The 27,836-nt window shown below is 39.8% G+C and overlaps 2 protein-coding genes across 2 annotated transcripts in view; both read left to right on the top strand.

The window, feature by feature from the left end:
* Positions 1 to 8,291: 8,291 nt before the first annotated feature.
* Positions 8,292 to 21,986, top strand: LOC116229029 (cytosolic phospholipase A2 epsilon-like). Its single transcript, XM_090141998.1, has 18 exons — positions 8,292 to 8,369; positions 8,645 to 8,776; positions 9,520 to 9,560; positions 10,165 to 10,207; positions 10,929 to 10,989; positions 11,421 to 11,584; positions 11,851 to 11,943; positions 12,973 to 13,010; positions 13,172 to 13,307; positions 14,480 to 14,616; positions 15,072 to 15,294; positions 15,865 to 15,979; positions 16,493 to 16,630; positions 18,430 to 18,537; positions 18,688 to 18,882; positions 19,364 to 19,530; positions 20,168 to 20,354; positions 20,570 to 21,986. Exons 1-18 carry the CDS (start codon positions 8,292 to 8,294, stop codon positions 20,776 to 20,778), a joined length of 2,265 nt encoding a protein of 754 aa, XP_089998124.1. The 3' UTR covers positions 20,779 to 21,986.
* A 3,445-nt stretch (positions 21,987 to 25,431) lies between these two features.
* LOC116229001 (cytosolic phospholipase A2 epsilon-like) overlaps positions 25,432 to 27,836 on the top strand; it is a 33,437-nt gene continuing 31,032 nt past the window's right edge. The window contains exon 1 of the mRNA XM_031593212.2: positions 25,432 to 25,537. Coding sequence (XP_031449072.2) covers positions 25,432 to 25,537 — 106 coding nt within the window. The remainder of the gene's footprint in view (positions 25,538 to 27,836) is intronic.

The following is a 27,836-nucleotide window of genomic DNA, read 5'->3' as shown; positions in this document are numbered from 1 at the left end:
CTGTGCTGGCTTCTGTGTACTTCCTGTGAGCAAGAACGCAAAGCTGTTTTGGTGGTGAAAGGTATTGTACAGAATGTTCCCTTGTGATTTGCTGTGGACTCACGGTGTAACCTTGCAGAAGATGTTTTTATGCAGAGTTTAGTTCCATGTGAGAATGTGAGAATGGCATGGAGCTGCAACAGGGAGGGTTCAAGCTGGATATTGGGAAAAAGTTCTTCACCAAGAAGATGGTCGGGTACTGGAACAGCCTCCATTGACCTGCCACAGTTCAAGAAGAATTTGGACAAAGCTCTCAGACATATGGTCTGATTTTTGGGTGGGCCTGAATGGAGCCAGGAGTTGGAGTCAATGATTATTATGGGTCCCTTCCAATTTGGGATATTCTATGATTCTGTGGCTCATCTCTTAAAGGAAGGACTGCAGAAAAGCATTAGCTGCCTCACAGAGGCATTAGGAGGATGAACTGGTTACTGCCTGAAGGACTGGTAAAAAACACTGACAACCTGTGATAGCTGTGTTAGGCTTGCTCCTGTCTCAAAGGCAAAAGCTGAGAGCAGCTACCATGCTCTTACAGTTTACCAGCAGAGGTGGTATTGCAGCTTTACTGAACATGGATGATCTTATAAAAGCCTTTTGTGATGGTGCTATTTGCACTTAGTAGACTTCGCTACCCTCACATTCTGAGGAGATCTAGTTAATGAGTGGTTGAAACGTGTTTTTAATTTTTAAAATATTTTTTTAAATGTCAAAAACTGTTTTAAAACAGTTTTGAAAAGGGCGGTGTCAATGAAAATGAATGAGGGGAAAACTTGGGTGGAGAAGAGAGGCTGGGATGAGTAGGTGACAATGGCAGCAATGCAGAACCACGTGTGTTTTGAGAAAACAGAGGTCCATGCAGAAATTCACAGCCCTTCTTTCCTTCTCTGTCTTGCAGAGCTAGTATGCTGTGGCAGACTGCTCAGGACATAGCTTTGTAGCTTGAGCTTGGATACCTGATGGACATTTGTGCAGAGCTGAAATGGTTTTCATGGAATATTGTGCTAATAAGTAACATAAATCGCATAAACCTATCTTGAATTTCCTTCAGTTTCTTTCAAACGTATGTAGGCAACTTCAATGGTTGTTAACAGATAATTGCATATGTCCTCAGGTTTCTGAATTGGCATTCTATATTTACAAATATCCTTGGGCTGTCCGTATAATACCTTCCTATGGCTTATGAAACTAAGCTGAGCATTTTTTTCCCCATGCTTACAGTGTTGCGCATCTTAGAATTTGTTGCTTCCTGGCATTTTTTATCACCCTTGATAAGGATCATATTTTTACTTTATATCCTGCTTTACATTATATTTTATACAATGATGTATTGAATTTAAGACTGAAGAGTACCACACTGCACATTGACCACAAATGGAATGTCAGCATGTCTTTGTTAATTGTAATGCAATACATTCAAAGATGTTGATGAAGAACATTAAGATTGATAAAGATGATACTTACTTCAAGATTTTTGAGATAGTTCTCTGTTAGAGGATGTGGTACAACATCTTGTCTTCAGTATTTTAATGTGAAAAATATAGTTTTTTTTCATTAATTCTTACACACCCTTGAAGAATCTGCAGAATCTTTTCTAAAATCTGTCCTATTCTGGTTTCGTTAGGACAGCATTATTTGCAGACCATCCAGCTGTGCAGTAAGCAGTGTGACTGATATTGTTATCAATGATTCCTTCCTTCCTGCGCTCACTGAGCGGAGAACGTTTGGTTTTATGCGTGCGTGCTCCTTCAAAGGCATTTAGATGAGATGAAGTGTGGTGCTGAGGTGAGCCTTATGCTAAAGGAGCAACGTGATAAGGCTTGTGGTATGTGTTAGTCCCTGTCCAAGTTGATTCTCAAGACTCAGAGCAGTGCCAGGGAAAGCCTTGCCCACAGGCAAGGTACACAGAGCTTGAGGACCTTTATCAGTGATGGTCTCCAGAGAGAAGCTTCAGGCAACGTTTCTACTGAGTTGTAGTCATTGATTACCTTGTAGATAAGAACCAGTATCATGGATGTGATTTACTGTTATGTAGGAGGCCAGTGTAAAGAAAAGAGGCTAGATTTAACATGGCTATGATAGTCTGCATAGCTGAAAAGGTATGTGTGTGTTCATGAGACTGTGGCTTCTCTCCTGGGTGTTTTGTCTTGTTGTATTCTTTGCAGAGACTATAAGTAGTGCTGCAGTAGTAGCCAGTGAAGGTTAAAAGAAAGCATCAATCTCAAATTTTAGCGCTGATACTGTATCATTTTCTATCTTGTCAATTGCTAAATTGGCAATCTTTTGGAATGTCTACCTAGAAAAGTATTCATCTGTGCCCATTCATCCAATACCAATGTTTACTATCTTTCAAGAATTCCTTTCTGGTTCAAGAATGAAAACTAGAAGGGTGTCGAGTGTAATTTTTTTTTTTTTTTAATCATATTATATTTATTGTTAATGTTTTCATTCGTTCTTTTTCACAGGAAAGTTGCTGTAGGCACCTGGATTAGTTGAGAGTCCCAGAGGATTCCAGTCAACAGTGTGAGCTCATTTGATTTCATTGTGAACATAGGTTTAGTTGTAGTCTTGCGATAAAAGACAGCCTGGAAGCTGTGTCTATATGCAGTTCACTTTGATGTGAAAGAAGCTGATGGTGACATTTTTGTAGAACAGACATATAAAATATGAAGACATGACTGACAAAAGCAAACATGTGTTTGCAATACATATACTTGTAGTATTTATGGCAGGATGAACCAATGTTGTGATGTAAACTTTTAGCCCAGACTGAATTAACAAATTAAATTATAATCTCTGTGTTTACACCCTGTGGGTTCAAAATTCAGTTCATAAAATGGTGACCGAGACTTACAAGCTGAAGTTTCAGGCACACTAAGACCCATTTATGTTGTCGTGTAAAACACACCCTTGCTTCCAGTGAATTGTCCCAGGGTGTCATAGAGTTTTGCTCACCAAATTAACTCATCAGCACTGACGTCTCTACCTTCATACTAGCTGCTGTGAGCCATCATGTGAGGGAGTGAGTTTACTTATTGCACCCCACTTTTTTATTTTATTATGATTATATGCCTTATTACTTCCATGATGTTTCTTCAGGCACAACTCTTCCATCCCCATCTTAAAAAAATCAAAGAAATCTATATCTTTTTATTTTTACTTACGTGTATTGAATCTACAGTCAACTGTGGATTTTCAGTGCTACTTCCTCCAAGTGTTACTTTAGGATATTTTTAACCTTGCTCATCATATTTGCAAATGTTTTCTACTTCTGGTTTGCACCAAACCCAGACAAGGGTAAACACCTCATGTCAACCAACTGTATTTACCATTTAGGTAATGTGATTTCTTTCTTCGAGAGGAACTGGAGTGGAATGGATAAGTTTCAGCACAGCTGTTTGTGGGAATCTCTGCATGGTTTTGCTGTATGGTTTTGCATTTGTATTGTTTCCTTTTGACAATTATGTTGAGCTCGTACACAGATACTCTAGCTATGGATCTAGCTCATGTTACGTGGATGCTGTGTGTAAGGAAAAAGTGGCCACTTTCCTAAGGAACTTACAGTCTTACTCTGTACATGTTAAAGAAGGAGGTTTGCAATCTCTTTGGAGATAATGAGGCCCGTCAGCGCCCATACACTACATTAGAATGTGTAACTTGGCTGGCTACAGTACAAGGATTTCTCTGTTGCTTCCTCCTGTGACAGGGCTGGTAGAGAGACCAGTTAGTTGGTAAGATAATTGACGTGCCATGATTATTCTGTTTATTGCCTTCCAGCGTAAACACGGGTATCACATGGCAGCAAGTCCAGATTCCATTTGATATGTTTGTAGCTTCACCTGGAAGGGTCCTCTTCTCCTGAAGCAGGATCAAATTTACTTTATCTGTCACTGGTACATATCTAGGTAGGGGTACCCTCTGAAATGAGTTAAATTATAAAAATCTCTCTCACTAGAGCTAACTCTTTTAGAGCTGGAGCAGTTTTTCTAACATTTGTCTTTATTTCCATCCTGCCATACTGAGACTCTAATCATTGTCCTCGTTATAATAATCATTTGGACATTCCAGCTCTGGCTGTTACCATATTCTTTGCCGGTCTTTGCTGTTGAATTAGCAAACTCAGTTCTTTCAGTTCTTTCTCATATGCTAGGCTGTTTAAACCAATCCTCTTCAATCTGGACATATTTAAATTCAATAGTTGGTGACAGTTGAAGTCTTTTTTGGTAGAAGGTGGAAGAAAGTGGGAGAGAGCTGGAGCATGGAAGACACTGAGCATCCATTTGTTCCTGTGCATGAGTAGCAGTGTCTTAGTCTCCTGTAATTAAAGTAGCATTGTGTATTTGGGATCTGGTCCAAAAGCTATGTAAATCTGTGTTGTGTGTTTAAGTTATCAGATAAATCTTGCAACAATGTAGTTTTGTGGCATAATTTGTGTTTCTTCATGCAGTGATCTGCCTGTTTCAGATTCAAATGCCTTTATCTGCATTCTTGTCTTGGGCTATGTTGAGACTCGGTGATTACTGACTGGGCTGGTATTAGTGTGGATGATCAAGCTGTGGGAGTTTGTTTTTCTCTTATTAATAGCAAACAGTCTTGCTAAAGCCTGGAGTAACTTTTCAAGTTTGCTACAGTTCAGCTGTATTCAAAGACAACGACAGATGGAAGAAAGTTCTTACCACAGCTCTGCCTAGGTTCAAATCATGAGTTTAGAAGTGGCCTCTCTGATACTCTGAAAATATCAAATGTCCATCTTCTCAGAGAGGATTCTTAGCTAGTATTTGTGACAAAGGGATATTCCAGACCATAAGTGAATACTCAGAAATGCACATACCTATGTAATTGACACTGCCTGGGGATGCACCTTTGCAAAATTAGTATTCTCATTTTTACTTATCAAAACTTAGTGGAAGAATTATTGAAAATATTGCAGTGGAGGAAGCTAAATAAACTCTTTTGTGACCTTCTTAATCAATAAATTGTTGTATAAAGGTACACCATGCATATTCTGCATCTAAATTTATAGTAATCTAATTTTTCCTAATACTAATAATCAGTATAGAGGTTTCCATTTGGAATGTTCAAGTTGTCATTTCCTGCTATGGACAGCAATGGGGAAGATGTTTAATATTCAGATTTTATCAGAAGACTTGAAAGAAATCCTACATAATGTGAGTCCATAAATTGCTTTAAGCAATACCTATTCATTGCCACATAAGTAACACAAGTATAAAGAAAGTGTGGAGTGAGAAACAAGGGACTAATTAAGAAGGTAAAACAATTGCTGATAATTGCTCTTTTTTTGTGGGCTGGTAATACTATTACTGGTAGTTATTTTTTGTTTTGTATATTACTTTTAATTGTGGAATATCAAAACAGGTTTCAAGTGAGGAAATGATTGTTATCACTGTTTTATTGATGTGAAAATACAGATAGAAAAGATACATTTAAATGTAGGCAATTGCCCACAGTGACCTAGCAGCCTGGAGCAGAGCTGGGACTGGACCCAAAACGTCATGAGCCGTTTTCCAGCAGCCTATCCACTTGGTCATCATGCTGCCTCCCTGCATGTATCCTACAGTCCCAAATTGCCTCTTAGTACATTACATCTAACCTGTTACCGTAATCACAAATTTGTTCTACGGGCTGGAGACATTAGAAACAGCTGTAGTTGTTCAGCAGACAAAAAATAAAGTGTTGTGTAGAAGTGAATGCAGAGCAATGTATAGAATCATAGAATAGCAGATTTGCTCCTAATGGGAGGACTAGAAAGGGTGAAAAACAGTGCAGAGAGAGTGATTGCTGCCTTATTTTTCACTGTATTTTCAGGATCTCATCTTATTAAGACAGGTTCACGACATATCAGCTCTTTCCTGCACTTAGGAAGAGATGCACAACACTGCTCCTTGGAAAACAACAGCAACAACAACAAAATAAACAAAACAACAACAAAAAATCATCTTAGAAATATCAGTGAGAATCCTACCAAAGAAACAATTTAAATACATCAAATTAACACACAGATGGAAAGTTGACTGCACAGACCTATGAGTACCCAGCTTGCCTCTCACCTGAAAGCTGCAGCAATCACCAAGACTCAGGTGGTCAATACCTTGCAAAGCTGTGCTCCCCTGCTGCAAGGCTATTTACCTCCATCTGGGGAGGAGGCAGTTCCTGGGAGTCCACCCCAGTGCAACCTGAATGTATTATGAAGTTTTAATGCTGTATTTTAACTAATTAGACAACCTTGTGTTCAAACCGCGTTTAAGGTAATGGTACACTAAGAAATTAGAAGTTTCTTCACAGTGGACAAAGATTGCTCCTTATCTAAAGTGCTTGAAGAGTTAACTAGTTAAGTACCTTTAAAAAAGGTAAATGTAAATCTTCACCACAACAGATCTCTTGATTTCCCACAGACTGGGGATGTATCAATAATAGGTTTTGATATGTAAAACCATTCTTTTCCCCCCCACCAATTCCCTTTACTTCAGTAGCTTCTTTCAATTTCCATTAATGATCACAGTTTCAGCCTCCTAGACAGGATAAATAGTAGTGAGTGCTGTTGAGTAAAAACCTACAAGAAAAGTATTAAAACAGTATCTCCTTTTTGCAGTTTACTGTCTATAGAGTGCTATAAGCTTATGTTCTAAGTTTGTTGTTGTTGTTGTTGTAGTTTGTTAGTTAAAATGTATCTTTTTATCTACAGTTAGTCAAGCTGATTGCTATGTAAGCCTGTCCTTGCCCACTGCTTCCTCTGAGACCGTCCGGACCAGAACCATCAAGAACTGCAAAGATCCAGTGTGGAATGAAATATTTTGCTTCAGGATCCAAAGCCAAGTAAAAGTAAGATGCAAAATGGATTTGTTTTTTCTACTGGGGGCAGAGATCTTATTGTGTGATCTGTTTGTAGGGTGCCATAAAAAAAATATTTGCAAGGGATTTGAGGGATATGGGTAAGTGAATGTAAGAACAGCAGGCAGCAGCAAAATTAGATTTTATTTTCTGATGCGTAGAAAATAGTTGAGATTTCACAACTATTCACATAATGTCTGATCCTTTTCCCTTTTCCCTTTTCCCTTTTCCCTTTTCCCTTTTCCCTTTTCCCTTTTCCCTTTTCCCTTTTCCCTTTTCCCTTTTCCTTTTTCCCTTTTCCTTTTTCCCTTTTTCTTTTTCCCTTTTTCTTTATTCTTCCTCTCCTCTCCTCTCCTCTCCTCTCCTCTCCTCTCCTCTCCTCTCCTCTCCTCTCCTCTCCTCTCCTCTCCTCTCCTCTCCTCTCCTCTCCTCTCCTCTCCTCTCCTCTCCTCTCCTCTCCTCTCCTCTCCTCTCCTCTCCTCTCCTCATTCCTGCATTTCAAGACTAAAAGTGGGCATTTCAGAGTAAATTTAACAGCATAAAAAGGTACATATGAACTAAGTAATGGAAGCAAGTGTAACTTGCTGTTACTTTTGAACTATTCCTTTCAAATTACCTCAAATTAAAAAAAAAAAAGAAAAGATATTTAAAAGTTTGCTGAAGTTGACCAGTTAAGCTTTTACTATGATGATAAATGTGAAAGTGTAAGAAGCTTTTCAAGTCCCACTATCCACTTCCTCCAAAAGACAGCTTCCACATCAGAGTGCAAGTACACACGAAGAAGCCAACCCTTCTTCATACCTGGAGCAATCAGACCTTGCTTTAAGACTTGCTCCCTTTGGTTGCTGGTGCTGGTGACAGAGCAGAAGTGCATTTCTGCCAGGTGCTGTATCAGCAGGCCAGTCTCCTGGGTCTCATGATCATCAATGAACTCTAACAGAGTATTCAGAATAGCTCACAGTATTGCTGTACTCCGGGGTCTTCAGTCAACAATACTTTTGCTTTTGCCTGCAAAAGTTGCCTGTGCAAGTGCCCACTGGCTCAGTTAGCTTCGCTGGATGAGGTAGTGCTGATCCTGCTTCGTACCACCATTCTGAGGCCTAAGACCAGTAAGGCCTGAATTATTTATCTACTGGGAAAATAGAGACTGGTGTAACTTCACTCAGCACTGTGAAACACCTCTGAGGTCCTGTGTGGCTCAATGAGTGGGTGGCAGATGGTAACAAAGAGCTCTGTGTGGTGGCAGGAAGGAATGGGAGAGTGAGAAGAGCTGAGTATGTTCTAAGAGCAGCAGAAAAAAAATGTCTATTTCTTTCTGTGCATGTATTTAACCAAAAAAACACAGCTCTGCTGAAAAGGACTGGGGTCATGAAAAGGAAAGGGGTACTGGTCGATGCAAGCTGGACATGAGTCAGCAATGTGCCCTCGCAGCTCATAAAGCCAACTGTATCCTGGGCTGCATCAAAAGGAGCGTTATCAGCAGGGTGCGGGAGATGATGCTGCCTTTTTGTTCTGTGCTGTTGAGACCTCATCTGCAGTACTGTGTCCAGATGTGGAGTTCCCAGTACAGGAGAGACATAGACAGTGCTTACAGAGGAGGGCCACAAAAATTCTCCTAGAGATGGAACATCTCCCCTGTGAGAACAGGCTGAGAGTGCAGGGGGTGTTCAGTCTGTAGAAGAGAAGGCTCCAGAGAGACCTCGTAGTAGCCCAAAGTCTCCAAACAGAAGTGGTCTTAACCCTCTATCTCTATTCACAGAATATTCTTGAGCTGAAAGTCTATGATGAAAATACAATCACTAAAGATGATCTCCTCTTCACTGTCCTCTTTGATGTTGCTAAAATACCGCTTGGAGAAAATGTTCGCTTGACTTTTCAGCTAAATCCAGAGGTGAGAAATAAAACAGTCTTGCCCACAGGAAGGAAACGTATTTTTTGCTATTACCTCCCTATATGACTTATTGTAAAGCAATTGTAGATGGGAGGGTTTCTTTTATATTCATTTGTCCTTCATTTATTCTGTATGTCCAACCTTATTCAGTACAGTGAAAAGTGCTCCTTATTTTGAACATTTTTGATAGCTACTCAATCCTTCTGACAACAGAGTTCCTTTTTTTTTCCTCCTCCCTGTGTCTAGGATCTGTTGCTTAAGTAGATTTTGTTGAGGATAGAAGACTTCATTGCTATTGAGCGAAGTTTCTGTCAATTTCTTTTCCTGAGACTAGCACTTGAGAGTTATGGCATGTGCTGACACAGTTACTGGAGTGTTCAGTTAAAGGCTGAAAGCTTGACCTGTAATTTTTTAATGCCTGAATATAACACAAAGATCCATGCTGAGGTGCTAAAGATGATAGATGGCCAACTACTGTAACTGAGGATTCCCCAAGTAGCCATTTTACTCTGCCTCATCTCTGAATGGACAAGCACAGCCTAAAGACTGATGATTAATAAAAGATGAAGAACACTTTCCAAAATCACTCTAACTCAACTACTTTTACTCATTTGAGCATATTCTAAAGCAAGAGTGAATTTGGGTTGTAAGAGCCATTTAAGGAGCCAGAATACTCATTAACAAGAATAGTTGGTGACAAAGAAAATTAATTCAAATGCTTAGAGTAAATTAATCTTTTACAGACACAGGAGATGCTGGAAGTTGAGTTTGCATCAGAGAGCATGTGAGTAAAGCCTAAATGGAACCAGCAAAATGTAAAACAAATGCTAGAATCTAATACAATGTAGTTCAAAGCAGCATCACAGTCACAGCTGATGTTTATCAAATTATCTGCATACTGGCAAAAGCATTCTCTTCCTTATTTGCCAAAAGTCATCCCGGATACTAATCTATTCCAGTATTTCCTGGGACTGGGATAAGGATAATAAGAACTGCAGTGACTGTATTCAGGATTTCTTAGTATTCATTACTGTTACAGGTTGCCTACAGAAGCTGTGAATGCCCTGTCCCTAGAGGTGTTCAAGGCCAGGCTGGACAGGGACAACCTGATGTAGAGCCTGATTTAGTCATTGGCAATTCTACCCATGGCAGGGGGCTAGAACTAGATGACCTTTAAGGTCCTTCCAAGCCACTCTGTGATTCTATGATTATCATAAAAAAAATGAGTCACGTTTCATATGTCTTTTTCGAAAGGAGCAACAATTTAAAAATCAGTGATTTGTTACAGACTGTGTTAGATGAGACAACCTTTAAGGAAAGTTTTATTCCCACAGTTCATTTAAAGAGGTATTTAGATCATGTTCTGATTTCATTTTTTGTTCTTTCAGTCCAGTTCCTCCTGAAAAGCTTATCAGTAATGGTGTCTTGGTGGTAATTTCAAACTATTTATCTATGATCTTTCTGGTGTCGGGAATGATAAATACGGGAAGGGCCCCAATAAGTCATTGCAGTCAGAGCTGAAGGAAAGGGAGATGTGGGGTGGAGGGAGGAGGAGCATCAGAAACAGGCAGCCATCTGTCTGCATGGCCCCTGGGGTGAGGATGTATTAAGAAAGAGTGAACACAGTCACTGGGGATACCCACAGCCAGTCCTCCATCACCAGCTGATGGCAAGCGTCTTGGCAGAGCCTAAAGTGCTCTTCATTTGCTTGCTGCCTCTGTGTCATTCCTTCTGGGAACTGCTCCTGGGACTTGCACAGAGCCACCCCTCTACTGGATGAAGTGGAAGTGGCCTTCCTGTCTGCCCCTAACTCACTGCTTGGAAGGAGGTAGCACTTGACTGTACAGTTTCACACAAGCAGGGCTGCAAGGCCAGCTCTGTGATTTGGCTGCCAATCAGTCCATCTTCAGGAGACCTTGGCATACTCCACTCCTTTCATTGTGTCCCCTTTCTTCCTATCCCATGGACAGACACATCGCTGCAGCCATTATTCTTTCAGTTGGCACATCATAAGAGTACCCATACCTGCCAAACACACAATGGGCAGGTGTCCAGACCCCAGGAACCCGGGTGGCCAGAAGTAAATAGCAAAGTGACTCATATGTGGTGTGGTTTGGATATTTAATTATCTCATTATTCATTCCTGTGACAGTCTCGTGAAGCTTGCTGCTTGGAAGTTCTTGTGGACAATAGACAGAAGAAAGTAGCTTCAGGTTAGACTTTAACCTTTTAACACAGAAAAAAAGTGCTACAAGAAAGGAAACGTGATGACTGGATCTTAAACCCTGTGAAGTAGAAACAACTTAGATAATTAAGAACTTCTTTTATTTTGTCATTTTTTTATCCAGTAATTTCCCTCCTTTTTTCTTACAAATAGAGCACAGATATTAGATGGTTACAAATAAGAGTTGTACAGATCCAACAATTAGTGTCCATGCCAAATAGCAAAATTGGAGTTTGGAATTAGAGCATGAACTTTATTAATACTGTAAAATAGAAGTAAATACATTTCTCTATCTCAGTTATTTCAGTTTAACCCAGTTTTCCCATATGTCTGAGTTTCTCAAACAGTTATAGCTTCTTTTCTTTTTTTTTTTCCCTGTAATATTTCCTGCTTGGGAATATGCTTGTTTGTTTGTTTTAGAAAAAGACTTCCTGTTCACAGTGAAGGGATCCTATGAACAGAATCAGACCCTGTCAGTGGGCTCTTCTCTGCAACCCCCAAGGCCTCTCATCTTCCATTATCTCAAATATGGTCTGGCAGAGCTACGCATGGCTCTGGCAGAAAAGAAGCCACGTTTCTGCTTGGTACGTGATCTTCTACTTGAGTAAGCACAGCAAACTCATGGTTTTCCATAATTCACTGGGGACATACGGAAAAAAATATCGTTATTATTATTATTTTAATTGGAAGTCAACTTCCATGGTCATCTGCTCTGGAAGAGCACTAAGATACCTAGATACCAACTTGGAAACTGCTGACAGTCAATCCTATTTTTTAAAAAAATTGGTGACAGTACTTTTTATGGTGTATACATTAAATATTTTTCTACTTTTAAATCTTTTTTTTTTAGTATACCTCAGGTGAAGAGAAAAAAAACTGCGTTGCATCCCTCACTGTTCCTCTGGATTCACTTCCCTTCAAGGAGAAAGTAGCAGTGGCAAAGGTGATTGACAGTAACTCTTTAGAATAAATCTGAAGCTGTGGTCCCAGGATCAACAAGCATGAGTTAACCAGATTACCATGAGGTAGAAGTTTAGATATCTAACTGCTAATCCTTATTTTCTGCAGTCCGCTGAGCATTAGAAAACTATGCAAAATAATAAAAGTCAATGCAAGGGTGTGGGGAGGGGTGGAGGTAGGAAGGGGGTAGAGTGCCCTTAAGGATCTCAGTTTATTGTGATTGTTTTATGCAAGCGACTTTATTAAATAACACTGGCCAGTATAAGCTCTCACACAACGTAACAGACGATTCTCGTATTTTATGGCTTGTTTATAGATATGTCTGCGATTCTGGCAATACAATCTTTATGTCTGGGTTTTTTATCCTATCTTTGTTGAAGTTTGCTACCCTCTGAAGTTTTAAGTAGGCTTTTTTATGGGATGGGAATTCATGATGCTAGTGTTGGCACAAAGACCCTGTATTACAGAGCTGCAAACTCAGCAGCTTCTGAGCAATCAGGAAGGGTTTTACACCTTGCTTGAAATTACTACTCAATAAAAATACAGTGTGTCTGGAAGAGATTTATTTTGTTCTTAAGATGGTGAACAGGTGTGATAAATTTATATTCCTATACAATTATAGACCTGCACATTTTCATCTGAGCTGAGCAGAAACAAAAATCACAGCCAAAAGATTGAGAGAAGGGTTTCTGTGATCAGTTGGACTAATGCAGGCCAGAGTGTATGCAAACAATGAAGCAAGGCAAGGCACACTGACAGAGCTGGGGCTGGTTTTTGCTGTATACACTGATGTGTGTATCTAAAATGGCTGAAGCTGCAGTATAAATAATGTTAGTGGACTTGGAGAAGTTCTAGAAATTGGATGGGTTTTCTTACTGTTACAGCCTTGTGTGTCCAACATTGCTCTCATAAAAAGTGAAGGGCTTCAAATATAACTGCAAGTAAAGGACATAAAAGCATCTCCAAAACTTATTATGTCTTATGGTTTTCTTCCTTTTGTGTTGTTTTCCAGAATGAAACAGTCAATTTACATGTAAAGTCAATGGACTGGTAAGAAATTCTGTCTTTATGTTTTGTGATGAAGATCTTTTCTGGCTGAAAAATCATGGTGCTACAAGTTTAGAAAAACATATTTATGCCTCATTTTCCTTGGTTGCAAAGGATTCAGAATAGTTGACTTTATAAAACTTGGAGTAATCTGTCTTTCTGAGGTCAAGAAACCTTGACGTTCGCTTGGAGTTTGATCTATGCATGGAGGAGAAAGTTTTCCTACAGAAACGGAGGAAGTTGGTGGCTTCTGCCCTGAAAAAAGCACTTAACTTAGAACAGGACCTACAAGACCATGAGGTATGGGGAGCAACATTGGGCCTGGATCGTGTTGTGTGATAGGAATGAATCAAATCCACAGCCAGTCATGTGTTGTTCCTTAACCAGCACTGATGTGTTTAGTGCCCCATGTAAAACATCAAGAAATGTTTAGATGAAGCAACGTGAGAGCATGGGTAGCATCAAACCCAAGAGTTAGTTTGAGTTCATCATGTGCATGCTGTCGTTGGAATGTTCTAGGGAGGGAATATGGTCTAAGATCAGGCACTACAGAATTGAAGTTTTCATTTTGGGAGCTTTTTTACCTGTGCCCAGGACCATTTTACCATTTTGCCCAGGACAGCTGGGCCAAAGGTGTGTTAAATATTATATGATAAAATGGTCATATAATGAGCTGTAAATGATGTCCCGTCTCACTGATCACCCTAGTACATTATTTCTCATTAGCACATTATTTTCAGTGGGAAAAACAAAACCAAGCAAACAAACAAGAAAATGGCATGTTTTCTTCTTTTATACTGAAATCAGAATGCTTTACTTTAACCAGAATTTCTTGATTTGCATCAGGTGAAAGAAGTACAGCTAAGTATTTTCTTGATACAATTGCCTGGAAATGTGTATAGGAAATGTCATTTAGCCACTACACTCCCAGTGGGTTTTGGTTGGAGGAATTTATCTTCCTGTAATGTAACTTAGGTTTCTATTTAGCTGGGCTTCGTGCTTCATCTCTGCAATTATATACTCTAGATACTTTATGGGAAATGTAATCCAGTCTTTATATTTGACTTACTAGAGAGGATGAGCATTTCTGGTTCTCAGAATAGAGCTTTCAAGAGATGATGTTTCATGAAGGGAAATACAACCTAATATTGAAAATATTGAAAATAAAAAGTAATGAGCTGTTTCAGTAAGCCAGCATATTACAGTATAGAACACTGTTCTCTGTAGATAAAATATATATAAACTAGCAAATTGTCTTTTTTGTTGTTGTTTTTAGGTGTTTTTTTTTTTTTTTTTTTTTTTAATTTCTGTGCAAAGTACCAGCATTTCATCTTTTTCTCCTCTGCTTGGGGAAATGATGAAATGTCAGAATTCTTCCAAGACAGAAATGCTGTAGTACATGTAGCTGAGCTATAATGTGCTAATATGAACTGTGTTGTTGCATACTAAATACTGTGTTCATGCTTAAAAAGGTTCCAGTTGTAGCAGTCATGACAACAGGCGGTGGCACTCGGGCACTGACATCTTTGCTAGGCAACCTGCTGGGTCTTCAAAAGTTGGGTCTCTTAGACGCTATTTCTTACATCACTGGGTCATCTGGCTCAACATGGTAAGGAAATGTCGAGCAAAGATGTCGTTTTTCAGCTTTGTAAACTGCTGTATGAGATTTATTTTCTTTGTTGTGGTAAAGGAAGATGTATGTTTTTAGCCTCAGGCTTTTTTACTTTTGCATTAGGGAAACATTGTAAACCATTTCTGTTGTTTTTATGATGTTGGATTTTTCAGTTCCTACTCCCAAATCAGATTTTCATCTGCTTAACTTGAGAGACATGGCATCTTAATTGAATGAAGTACAATAAACAATTTAGTTATATGTGGTAGAATTTCCTGGGACCTAAATAAAAATCTAGATCTGAGAACCTCTGAGCCTCAGACATGTTTTCATGTCTTTAATGAACCTCAACTAGTTTTTTTGTTTGTTTATTTGTTTTTGTGGTCCTTAAATCCAAGACTAGGAGGTGGAAACATGAGCATATGATAATGTGCTTTCTCTCTTTTCCTCAGGACATTGGCACATTTGTATCAGAGTCCTGACTGGTCACACAAGGATATCTCTGGACCAATTCGTGAAGTCCGCAGACACATGACCAAGAGCAAGCTGAGCTGCTTTTCCCTGGAGAGCTTAAAGTACTACGACCAAGAGCTAAAGCTGCGGAAGCAAGAAGGATACCAGATCTCTAGCATTGATTTCTGGGGGCTGCTGCTGGAAAGAGCATTAAGTGATGGGGTAGCACGTCTAAATTTTCCTTAACAAGTCTTGAATACCACTGTACAGAAATATAAGCTCCAGGGGCAGGCACTATCCTGAGAGCCTGCCAGTGTTATCAGACAACTGGTTTCTGTTGACTAACAAAGGGCTTTTGACCTCACATCTCTCTAACATATAGTTACCATTCTGAGGGATATTCGCTAGAGCAAGAAACCTGTTTCTCACTATACCTATATGAGTATCTGAACATCTGGTTCCAGCATCCTGATTTTGGTTTCTTTTGCTCTGTTTATCCCTGTGAGAACTTGCATAATCCATGCAAAATGAATGCATTTACTCAGAGGAATGAAAACCCTCTGTACCACAAAATTCCTGTAGCTTATCTGTAATCAAATAAACCTTTGGGGTGTGTGTGCTCAGGTCATTCTTCAGTTAAAAAAAAAATAATGTTTTGGCACAAGATGAGTAGAAAGAATAAGAAATGTAGCTGAAATAAGTATTTATTTTTTTTGTAATTTTCCAAGCCCATGCACAGTGTGAAGAAGGTCCCTTGGCTTTGCTCTTTCTCTTTTTCTGGTCAATACACAGAAAAACAATCACAAACTGTCTGATGAGAGACGGGCATTAACTCAAGGTCAGAATCCCCTGCCAATCTACATGATCCTCAACATCAAAGATGACTACAGCCTTTCAGAGTTTAAAGGTGATGGCAAAACTAAACTGTATCTGGATTCAGTTGTATCTCTGTTACCAATTACAGTATATCTTGCAACCCCTTGCATTGACAAACCATAGCATTTATAAACAGTTCTTTATCTTTTCCATTTTCAGACTTTATGTCTAACGTCTGGGGGAAATCCAGCTTCAAGGGGACAGGAGAAATGTGGGGACAGTATTTAGGGCAGCCAAAGTACTCCCAAATCAGAGCCTTTGATCTATGTATGGGGTAATTTAGGCTGACTTCTTTTGATATAAACTTCATTTATGTCCTATCTTGAGAGGCTCATTGGAGAGTTCCGTAGGAACAAGTCTGGGGAAAACTGTTTGAGAGAGTGGCTGCAACTATTTTAATGATGTCATTACCCTGATGAATGCCAGTCTGTGATGACCCTGTTCATAGGATTTGTCCTGAAGTTGCTTCCCTGTTATTCCAGGGTATTTCCTGCTAGGAGATGTGGATGGAATGAATTAATATGTCCATTTTGTTTCTCTGCAGAATGGGTTGAGTTCACACCTTATGAGGTTGGGTTTTTAAAATATGGTGCCTTCATTCGTGCAGAAGATTTTGGCAGCAAGTTCTTCATGGGTCGCTTGATGAAGAAGCTTCCTGAGTCTCGGATCTGCTTCATGAAAGGTGATGTGCTTCCTTGATAAACTTTGGATAGCATAAAAATATACGTAATATGTACAATTCCTAAATATTCCGCCAGTGCCCTGCAACATGTAGGACTGAAATGTACAGTTCTTCATGATCAAATCAGTGTGTTTTGCTATCGTTGTTTCAGTAAAGTGCTCACAGTAATGCAGGAAGGACAGCTTTGCTATTTTTATAACTCTTCTTGTTTTATTTTTTCTAGCACTAGAATTCTTTATGACACTACTTTCTATTCTGGTTCACTCTTCTGCTTCTTCTGCAGAAGAGTCCTTCACATGCAAATAAGTATGACACACAACAGCTCACCAAGAATGCCAGTAAGAAATGGCTTTCTTATGGCTAAAAAACCCACATTAAAAACAATAATCTTTGGTATTCTTTATCTGAAGTGCAGAGAAACTGTGCACCTCAAGGTATTATGCAAAAAGCCCAGAGTCAGACTGCTACTATATTTAGAAAATACCTGGGCACGAGGAAGACTGCGTTTAGCTTCACAGACCCTAATTCTCAGAGCTTTAATGATTATATTTGAGCTTATAGTGATGTCATGAGTAAAGAGAAGAGGCAGCTGGGGGACAAGACTCATGTTATCAATGGAGCCAAGAGTATGCCTATAGCAGGGGGTTGGAACTACATGATCTTAAAGGTCCCTTCCAACCCAAACCATTCTATGATTCTATGTACAGGTCTAAAAAGGAGAGGACAAATTCATGAAAGGTAGTTTCACTGGTGACTGTGTAACACTATAACCACCAGCTACTGGAAGTACCAAATCCAGACCCACGAGGTGCTGGAGACTGGAGTAGAGACCCCACTATACTTTTGATTTCCTTGTATTTTTCAGTAAAGCACTTTGTGCTAACAATCAGAGAAAAGAGATGGATTATGGAGTAACATGGGACTATAAAGCATCTTCTGAGAACATTTTTCCTCCATTGCATTTTTGCAGTGTCTGTGGTGTGGTCATACCCAAGGTGTCCATATAGCAAGCACACCCAACACATCTGGTCTAGGCTGAGCTCTGTCCTCAGAGCCTGAAATAAGCTGCTGACCCCGAAAGCCATAGGTGCATCTTTTGGAGGGGCTGAGTGGAGATTTAGAGCTATGTTGCCACCTAGTGGTGTACTATGCAAGTGCCCTCTTGAGGTGCAATTAAAATATAGTGAAAAACACAACAGCTACAGGATAAAAGAGAAGTGTAACTTACAAGGAGAAGTAATGTCCTAAGTGAGAGGAAAAAAGTGGAAGAACTATGGGAATGAGGAGATGGAGATGACTCTCACTGAAAATGTCTTGTGGAAAGGAGAAACATACAACAGATTTTGAAGATGTCTTGTTTTAGGGGACCTAAATACTCTGCAGACCATCTCAAACTATGCTGTAACCACTTGGATCTTGGCTGTTCAGGAACAATCCCTAAATCTTTAATTATGAATACAGTTGTTTATGACATTCTTTTTAGACCAAACCCTTGCTTTAGGTGAATTGGCATGGTTTTACTCTCTCATAGAACAGGAATATGCAGGCTAGAAAATGGTGGCTTGCAATGTGTACTGGTAATAGCTGTGTGTGACAATGAATTATGGTAGCTGAAGGCCTGGTACAATGTTTAAAACCATTTAGATTCCTCTTGAGGACAAACTGTTGCTGTGAAAGAACTTACTAACATTTTTGATGAGAAAACACTTTGCATGTGCTAAAAGCCTCTGGAAAGATCAAAGGGATATTTTCCATTTAAATGTTTCTGAGCAGTTTCCCTGTTCTCTATCGTTCCACAGGCCTGTGGAGCAATGTCTTTTCATACAACCTTTTGGATGCTTGGCATTCATCAGATCCTTCAGAAGGGTGCTCACTGAGGTGCACTCAACCCACAGCTGTTGATGTTGGTTGGTTATATTTCTGTTTCTATTGTATCTGTTACCTTACAAATCTTTGAATGAATATAATATCCGGATGCATATAGTAGAAAATTTTTATTTTAAGTATTATGAAATCACTATCAAAACAATGATTTGTTTATCTGCTCTACCCACCAGAAGGAGATGAGCCTTCTCCAGCAGTCAGGAGCCATGAGTTGGAGACTTACATAGTCACCCCTGAATGTGGCATCATGGGCATTGTTCGGGAAGTCCTGACTGAGCGAGTAATGGTCTCAAAGTTCTTCAACTTCCTAAAAGGGTTCCAGATGCACAATGAATACCTTCAGAGCAAAAGCTTTTGTATATGGAAAGGTAAGCATTCTCAAATGCTTTCTTGTTGGTTTGGTTTTTTTCTGGTTAGGTGATTGGTATTTTCAATAGTGAAGAGAAGGTCAAAGATGAAAATGCATTATTCTTCACTTTGGAAACAAAAAATTCAAGATAAGTAGTCAAATTTCAAAAACGAATTTGCAAAACCGCTCTAATTGTGGCACAGCTCTTTTTTAATTGAAATTAAAATGTTAACAGATACTCCAAGAAATACCTTGGTTCCTAGGAAGGGCAACTGCTGATCATCAGGAATGGAAAAAGGCCAACATGAGAAGTGAAGGATCTCTGTCTTCTTTCTGTGGACAGATCTTTCTTTTCTGAGTCAAGATGGAACTTGTAATGCAGCAGGATCTTGGAAAATGAAAGTAATGAGAAGGGGCCTTTTTGCCCTCTTTTATTGGCTAAACAACAAATATATTACTTCTTCCTTGAATCACTCATCATAAGAAATATTTCCTTTTAGATACTGTGCTAGAGAACTTCCCCAACCAGCTGACAGAAACAGCAGAGTTCCTGTGCCTTGCAGACACAGCAGGATACATTGATATCAGCTACCCACCACTCATGAGGCCAGAGAGGAAAGTGGATGTTGTCCTACACTTAAACTATTCTTCTGGATCACAGACATCGGTGCGATAACCACTTTGTTCACTTGTGTAATTATGACTGTCTTTTCTTCCTTTTAAGCTCCCCAGAAGTCAGAATAATTAATGCAGAAAAAAACTAAATGTGGGAGAAAAGGATTCTTGGCATTCAGTTCCTGTTTTCTGGATATCTGGATCTTGCATTAATATTGGTTTGTCATGACAAATCCCTTAGGGAGAACTTCAGAAGTAGTATCAGTTTAATAAATCTTTTATTTTAATCAAGTTCATCATAGGTAAGCTTTATTTTATATGCCTATATGCTCCTGGGACCTTGACATGGCTGCTTGTGCCTTCTGTGTGGAGAGTTTCTCCACTAAGGAGTATGTTTCTTAAGAGGCTGTGTCACCCCTGCACACAGCTATGAACATCTTATTTATCTTGCAGATAAAGGCTGAGGAGGAGAAGGTAGGACAATCATCAGGAGTGCTAGTTGATGTCTTGGTCTTGAAATGTTGATAACCAGTACATAATTCCTCATGAAAGGGACAAAGACCAGAAGAAAAACTGACAGTGATTGCTGTTCCCTGATCTCTGTGAAGTGCCTTTGGCGAACGTGTTATGTGTTATGAAAAGTTGAAGGGAAGGTAGAGTTTCTGACCTTTTCTCCTGTCTGAATGTAGCCTTTGGAAGAAGCCTCAAAGTACTTCTCAAAACAGGGAATTCCATTTCCAAAAATCCACCTCAGTGAAGAGGAGAAGAAAAATCTAAAGGAGTGCTACGTCTTTGAAGATGCAGAGACTCCAGAGGCACCAACAGTGGTGTTTTTCCCTCTGGTGAATGACACATTCAGAAAGTACAAAGAACCAGGTAAGCTATGGGACGGAGTTGATCCTCGCACCACCTGTGTAGCCTTCGTTTGTTTCGGGATGGGTGGCAAGGGCTGGCACGGACTCCTTCCTCCCCTGATGTGGTTCCTATGGAAAGGACTGTGGGTGTTAAGTTAGAGAGGAACGATGTTCCTCTGGAGAGGAGGATGCAAGACCATCCCTATGCTCTGTCAATGACTTTTCTTGATTTGGCAGGTGTGGAGCGCAGCTCCGCTGAGATGGCACAGGGCAATGTGGATGTTTCCGGCCTTTTTTCCCCATACTGCATAAACAGCTTTACCTACACAGAGGAGCAGTTTGACAATCTGGTAAAACTGACCAGCTACAACATTCAGAATAACAAGCATCTGATTCTTCAGGCTTTGAATTCAGCAATAGAGCAGAAACGACAACACAAAAAATAAATGCTGTCCTGAATTTCAGAAAGATGTCTGTATCACTTTTTCTCCCCTGCAGAAGAATCAGCATCTGCTGGTGAATGAATATATGGACTTGGGAAAGTATTGAGACTTATCTCAGCTTGTGATTCCTCTACACCAAGTAGCAATCAAACGAAACAATGATAACTCTCATGCGTTATTAAAGTGGGTTTGCACTGCTAGTGAATGGTTTTTTTTTTCATGTATATATATACATATATGTATACACGGTAAATTAAAAGTTAGAAAATATGGGGTTTATTGATGTTTTTTTTTGAATTTATGAATGTGGAACAGCAGCACAACTTCTTGCAAAAACACAAGTGAAAAATTATATGTGAAGATGAATGAGCTACAGGTATTTAATATATTTCAAATTCAGTGCAATTAGAAAAAATATGGAACAAATGTAGGCAATCCCAAGGGAAAGAGATAGCTAAATTTTGTTATAACATCAGCATTAAATTTAATTGCAAATAGCACACAAAACTAAACATAAAAAGATATAGAAGAGCCAAGATTGACTGTGTAAGATGCAGAATTTCTATACTTCTGAATTTACAAGTTGTATTATGCCAGCAAAATTTGGGTTTGGAAAATCCTATGGAAGTGATCATTCCAAACCCTCTAGAGAGTCACAAGCTGCTCTTCTGGTGCATGCATAAGCACCTGACCTGAGGTTGTGTTTTTCATTGAATATTTGTGATGTTCAGAGTATCCAGTTCAGCATCTACTTCCCATTAGTTTCAACGGGTCTAATAGTATTTCTTGTTATTACAGATAAGGATGCTGTGAGAATAAAAATGTTAAAAACAGAAATATTCAGATTTTGTGGTAAGGGAACAAGCTAAGTGTTTTAAACTGATATCCATGGATAATTCATGAATAATTACATAGTTTTTTCAGTCCTTGAGTGTATACAAGTAATACAGGCTTTGTGCAACTACTATAAATATCACAAGGCAATTTGTTGAGATCACTTATCTGTTAAATGAAGATCAAAATATTTATTTGCTTTATGAAAGATTTTAATAATGCAAAACTCTGCAAACCCATCTGTAAAGAAGATAATGCTTCAGCCAGTATCAGATGCCCTTAAGTAGTTCAAATTTAAATGAAACACAGTGACTTGTCTGTGTTGAAGTAACATATGTTGACACACTCAGAGCTGTGTGTGTTTTGTTGTAAATGATGTAATTGTAGCCAAAATAGAAAATAAATTTTTAATTCAAAATGAAACATGAACTTAGAAAAGGTTGAATTTTTTTTCCTCTTGCTGTCATATTCTGCCTTTCTCTCTCTTGCTTTGTGCATTCTTCTATGTCTTTAAACATATGTCTTCTTCGGTCTCCCATTCTCACCTCCAATTACCTCATCCCCTTAGGGTTGGTGTGTCCCTGTCCCAGCTCATTTTCCAGGCCCTCACACTTCCACTCAATTTGCAACCCTGGTTCAAATATCTAGGGAGCTGGAATGACTGTTTATTTGTCTGTGCTCATCAAGGGTTCTTCTCTTTGTGATCTCTGCTGTTGAATTACACAGGATCTTTTGGCATTGCCTTTCCTCTGCCCCAGCTCCAACTCCCTCCTGGGCTTCCTTGTTTGTCATTATGGCAAACCCCTTTTAGGGTAACAGGTGCCTTTGCTGCTTCTCCCATCTGTCTGTCTTCCAGCTGGAGTATTGGCCATCTTCAAAAGTTGCAAATGGAGCTCCCTTCCTTGCCCACTGTGGCTTTAGTGATTCCAAGTTTCAAGTGGCCTGTCTCTGTTTACCCCTCCCTGACCTTAACTATAACCCTTTTGCTTTCCTGTGTTTGATGTTTTGTTTATAAGGAGGAAAGCCTCATTTATTCTGATGCTGCCACAACAAACCCTCCACAGTACCCCCAGGGGCTGAGCCTGTCCCCAGGTGCCCTTGCCTCTTGAAGGCAGTCTAGCCAGACCCACACTGTAGATGCTAGTGATGCTTCTGGTATGGGTGAAGCTCTTGGATGAGAACTGGATCTTCTTGTCAGTCCTCCCCTTGCAATTCTCAATCATCCATTGCAGTCCTCCTCCTGGGGCAGTGAGGGCCTTCACCCAGAGACAGGTAGCAATCCTACAGGTAATGTTCCTGAGCTGAGGGTAGGACAGCAGCCCCACATTTCTATCTGCAGTCAAGCTCCATTACATTGCCTCAGCCACCCAGAGCTCCATGGGCATGGCAGACCTTGTGCTGGCAGACAGTATCATGCAGGCCATGTAATAAGTAACCCAAGTGAATCAAAACATGTGACCTGTGCCTTAGTGTGTCTACAGCTGGGGGAAGAAGGAAGAACAGACGTTTGGGACCATTGTTCTCTTCCTCCCTGAGGTATTGTGGATGTGGCTCCCAGCGATGCTCCTCAGCAGAGGCCTGCTCTCCTGACTCCCATCCAGTCAGCACTCCTGGTTCATAGTTAGTGGAGATACTTTGTTCATGACTTAGGGGGATGGGGCTGGTTAATTTGCTGGACTCATCTTGCTTTTTATTTTTAAATGTATTAATTAATTGCACAGAATGCTTGCAGAAGATTCTGGTGGTCAGTTCTCCTGAGTCTGCGCTGAAGCTTTGTATGACTTTGTTTTCTGGAGGTTTTGTTCTGCTTCAGCTGCTAATTGGGAGTGTTTTCCTAGGGCAGCCTCTGGGCTGTACTAAGGCATTGAAGGAATGCAGGTGACAGCTACAGATGTGGGCATTTAAAAGCTCTTTTTGTTTTGTAGGCTGGGAGTGTCTCTTTTTACAGGAAATAGGAGCAATTTCATAAAATTATCTCTTCAAACTGGGAAACAAACTAGAGGGGAAGATGCACTGCAAAAATTCAGGCCCATGTTGTATTATGGCTTTAGCACAATAGAGTAAGCATCATATTTTCCTCAATATTTTAAAAGGCAGAAGTCTTGACAGCTATAGTAATAGGAACTTCATACAATAGCACAGCGACCTCCTTAATTGTAATGAATGTGTTCTCCTTCTTGTCTGCGTCTAGCTTTTCCTTCTTACCTATTCATTATCTGTAGGTAAGTGAAGGTATTATCATGCAATTGCACATTTGCCCCAGCCCTTCCGATTATCACAGGGACGCATCAAGCACTGGGAAGCTTAGAGAGGTGAGTCAGCCTGTAGGATCCTAAGGAAAGCAGTAGTGGGGTTTTTGAACACCCCATGAGGTGTGTGAGTGCTCTGACAGTCTGCTCAGGTAAGCACCACTGAGGACACAAAAGTTAGTGAGATCTTCAAGGTACTCTAGCCATGGTGTTGTGTGGTTGGCAGCGTAATTGAACGCTGTTCTGTAGCCTATAGAGTGATCAAACAAAAAATTACAGAACATCTGAGTGAAATGAACATTTTTTTGTGAGTGACCATGTTGCACCACACGAATGATACGAAGTATCTGCCAGAGCAGATACAAAAGAATATAGGTGACAGGGTAGAACTCCTTTCTGAGAGCACCTGTGCCCAAACCCAACCACAATAAAGCGCTACTATGTATATGCAATGTACCACTGTGTTACCAGAGTGAGTGGTAAAGCTTCAGAGACCACAGGGGCCTCTTTTCTAACAGGATGGATTTCCTCATGCCCTCATCGTGGTACACTGCGCCACAGGTAGCACTGAGTGACAGCTGTGTCTTTTATACCATGGAACACTTTGAGTTCCTTCTGAAAGCCTGTTCCCCGCAAGCTTCCCACCTAAGCCCACCACACGTGCAGCATTCTCTTCCACAACACCCTTCCCACTCCAATAACAACCAAAAAACTGTGAACAAGAACATATGATGCCATTAAATCCTGCTGCTGAGATTCTGACCATTGGGCTGCTCAGACTTTTGGACATGTGGTCTGTGAGTTCTTGCCAACTTACAGCTCTTCTCTCTGGTGTTAGACACTGGGAAGATCTGGTCCCTTGTCTCCTAGCAGTAAAACTTTTATTGCCAACTGATGCTTTTTGCACCTTCTTCTCTTTCAGCAAATAATTTATAAATTCATTGTAAATACACAGAATGTTTGCACCTCTCCTATTTCCTTTCTCTGATGAGATAATGGAGCATCCTTTAAGAATGATAATGATCAGGTATGGAGCTGCAAGTTTCTACATATAGTAATCCACACTTTTAAATCTTAAGCAATTAATCCTTACTTTAATTTTGCAATTTCTGCTCTCCAGCTGGCTCTCATCCAAAATTGTTTCAGTAAGTCTGCGCTCCAAATTCTTCTTCGATCACTTATTGGTTTGGATTACTATCTACTTTGTAAATGCATTACCTGGTTTATTTTTGAGATTTGATTGGTGATGTAGTATCTCAGAGAGATCAGGATCTGTGGAAAAAGATGTGGGCAAAAATTGCATGAATATGTCCTGTAATTTGAGACAAACTGAAGTGCTTTTGTAGCATATGCAGAAGAGCCCATAGTGGAACCTTAAAATGCCTTTTGTGGTCATTTTTAATCTATGACCCATGATCACAGCTGGTATAGGATCTGATGGCCTGTAACACGTACCTTGTTATGAGCATGGGAAGCATTGTCACCTCTGTCACACTGTTCTTGTGATTTCCAGTTCAAGTTAATCATGTATGTAGTCTACAGAAGTGTGGAGGGTGAACAATAGTTCAGAAGGATGTGGAAACCATTTTTCCAGCTTACTCCTGGGAAACCTTCTCCAAGTATGAAAAATGTCCCAGGTTCAGTTAACTACACGTACAGAGAACTTTATCACTGTACAGGTAACCAACGAGGACTGTACATTTGAAAGATGCATAAAATCTAAGAAATCCTGTGAGGAGTGTAAGTGTCTGCTTCAATTAGGCTGCTCAAGGACTGGTAAGTGCTGATTTTTATCTAACATCAGTAACAGTAACACAAAAGAAACATAGACAAGCATTTAATTTTGAGTGCACTGGTGTGAAAAGCTATTAATGATGTCAGTTATTAATTATGATCTTTACTCAGAAAATGATACCTCTCATTATTAGAACTTTCATGTCTTGATGCATACAAATGCTGATGCATAAATGTAATGGATATACAGCACCACACTTTTCTCAGTGTAATTATTATGTCCTAACAGGAATGTATTAAAGTATTATAAAGCCTTAAGAGGAATATATTACAGAATTTTGCAACTCTGACTAAAAGCTTGTCTCAAAATTCATTTCCTAGATTTCTTCTCACCTATGAAAGAGGTCAAGATGACAGACAGCAGCAGTGTCCCTGCCCCCAGTGAATTTCCTCTCCTCTCCTTCCCAAATCACCTTCACTTACTGACCATAAAATGGTCTGAGATATTGCCCTTCCTGCAGGAAGAGGATGTAGCTGAGCCGGAATGACTTTGCTCTCCAAGTTTATGTGTGTGTTTGAAAACTTGTAACATGCAGATCACAGCAGGTCCTGTGTGGGATTCCTGCTTGCCAAAATAATCCCAGGTTCATTTTGTCTGACCTTTCTGAAGGCAAGCTTTTATTGCAGCTAGACAAGAGGGACACTGTCTATGATCATCTGTGGTCCAGTCCAAGATGGTGATAAAAGAAACCACAAAACTATAGTTGAACATGTTAAAGCATGGGAGTTCCTCCTGGAGCTCCATTTCTCCTCAGTGTTTCTGTACAGTCAAACATAATACGGATTTGTTTGTCAAGTCATTCTCCAAAATGAATAGTGTGTGTAAATAAGAATCCTAAGTATGAGAGGGAATACTAGGAAGAGCAAGCACTAAAGGAAGTGAGTAGTGTGCTATTTGCTACCATGACAATTATAGTTCATTAGTTCTTTTAGGTACTTAGGTTACCTATCCTTATCTATCCTCAAACTGCTGAAATATATTATGTAAACAATTGATTCCTTTTGGGGCCTCTGCTCTTCATTATAGAAATTGAGACAATCTGAATTTGTACAATGAGGTTTTGAATGAGATAACATTAGTTTAATCATTAATGACAGGCATTAATGACAGCCTTGGAGTTTTCTTCTTTTGTGGTGTTTCCTGTGGAGTCAGTTGAGTGGGAGAAGAATAACTTGGTTTTGCTGAAGGCTGAACATATCCCACCAGACAGCTCAGTGTGCATAGAACTGGGCATTACCTCAACAGATGTGGAAGTCTGCATGCTGAGTCTGTGTATTCTTCGTCACGTGTTTCCTTGAGGACAGGGATTCTCAATCTTAAGAAAATCCATCACCTTTAGAGGAGTTTCTGAACATTATCATTTATGCTAATAATGGTCCTCTGAACTCAGCAATCTTGGGAAACCTGGCCTGGTCTAATAACAAGTATACGGTTATTTTAGGGTCCTGTGTTTCAAGGTTGGGCAAGTCTTCCTTCCTGGCAGGGCCAGAAAAGAACTCTGCAGAAGAGCTCTGCAGGAAGAGTTCTTCAGGATGTAGCTCAGAGTGTCTGCAACCTGAGGCCAAAAGATGCTCCTGCACTGTAAGTGTGGGCAGAGCTGCTTTTCATGCTGGAATTACTGATGCTATGACACAGCCTGCTGTTACTGGAGCTGCTAGTTTGTTATTTGTTTTCCCGTGTTTCAAGATAGTAATTTCCACTGAGTATGCCAGGAGATGTTCGTGTGCTCTTTTGTTCATGCTCATCAGTTAAATAAAATCTCTGTAAAATAAAGCTGAAACACTGGATGGTATACCCCATTCACATATTTCATTGATAAAAGTTTCTGGCAGCTGCTGAGTAAGTTCAATTGCCTTTCTCTGAAAAATGTACAAAATGATCATTCTTATCTGCTTTACAAATGTTTTTTTTTATGTTCTGTTTTTTTTTTGCTTTTCTAAAAATTTGTTTTATTTGAGGTACTACCAGATGCAGTAGTCTGGGGTAATGACAGTAGCAAGAGGCATTGACATTGAGATCTCTGCTAACCCTTGCAAATGTTTACTTCTTTCTCCTTGCCATCTTCCTACAGGCAATCTGGAACAAGTTCTCCACATCCTTTTTCATTCGCCTCCTCTTTTTACAGTCCAGTTCTGAAAAGTAAAGATCCAGCCTTGCCCTTGCTTTCCAAGAAAGAAAAAATG

Source organism: Phasianus colchicus, chromosome 5 (assembly GCF_987193195.1).
Source record: "Phasianus colchicus chromosome 5, bPhaCol1.hap1.1, whole genome shotgun sequence".
NCBI classification, from domain to species: domain Eukaryota; kingdom Metazoa; phylum Chordata; class Aves; order Galliformes; family Phasianidae; genus Phasianus; species Phasianus colchicus.
Note: the sequence above shows the minus strand (reverse complement) of the source record. Positions and strands in the feature narration are given on the sequence as shown.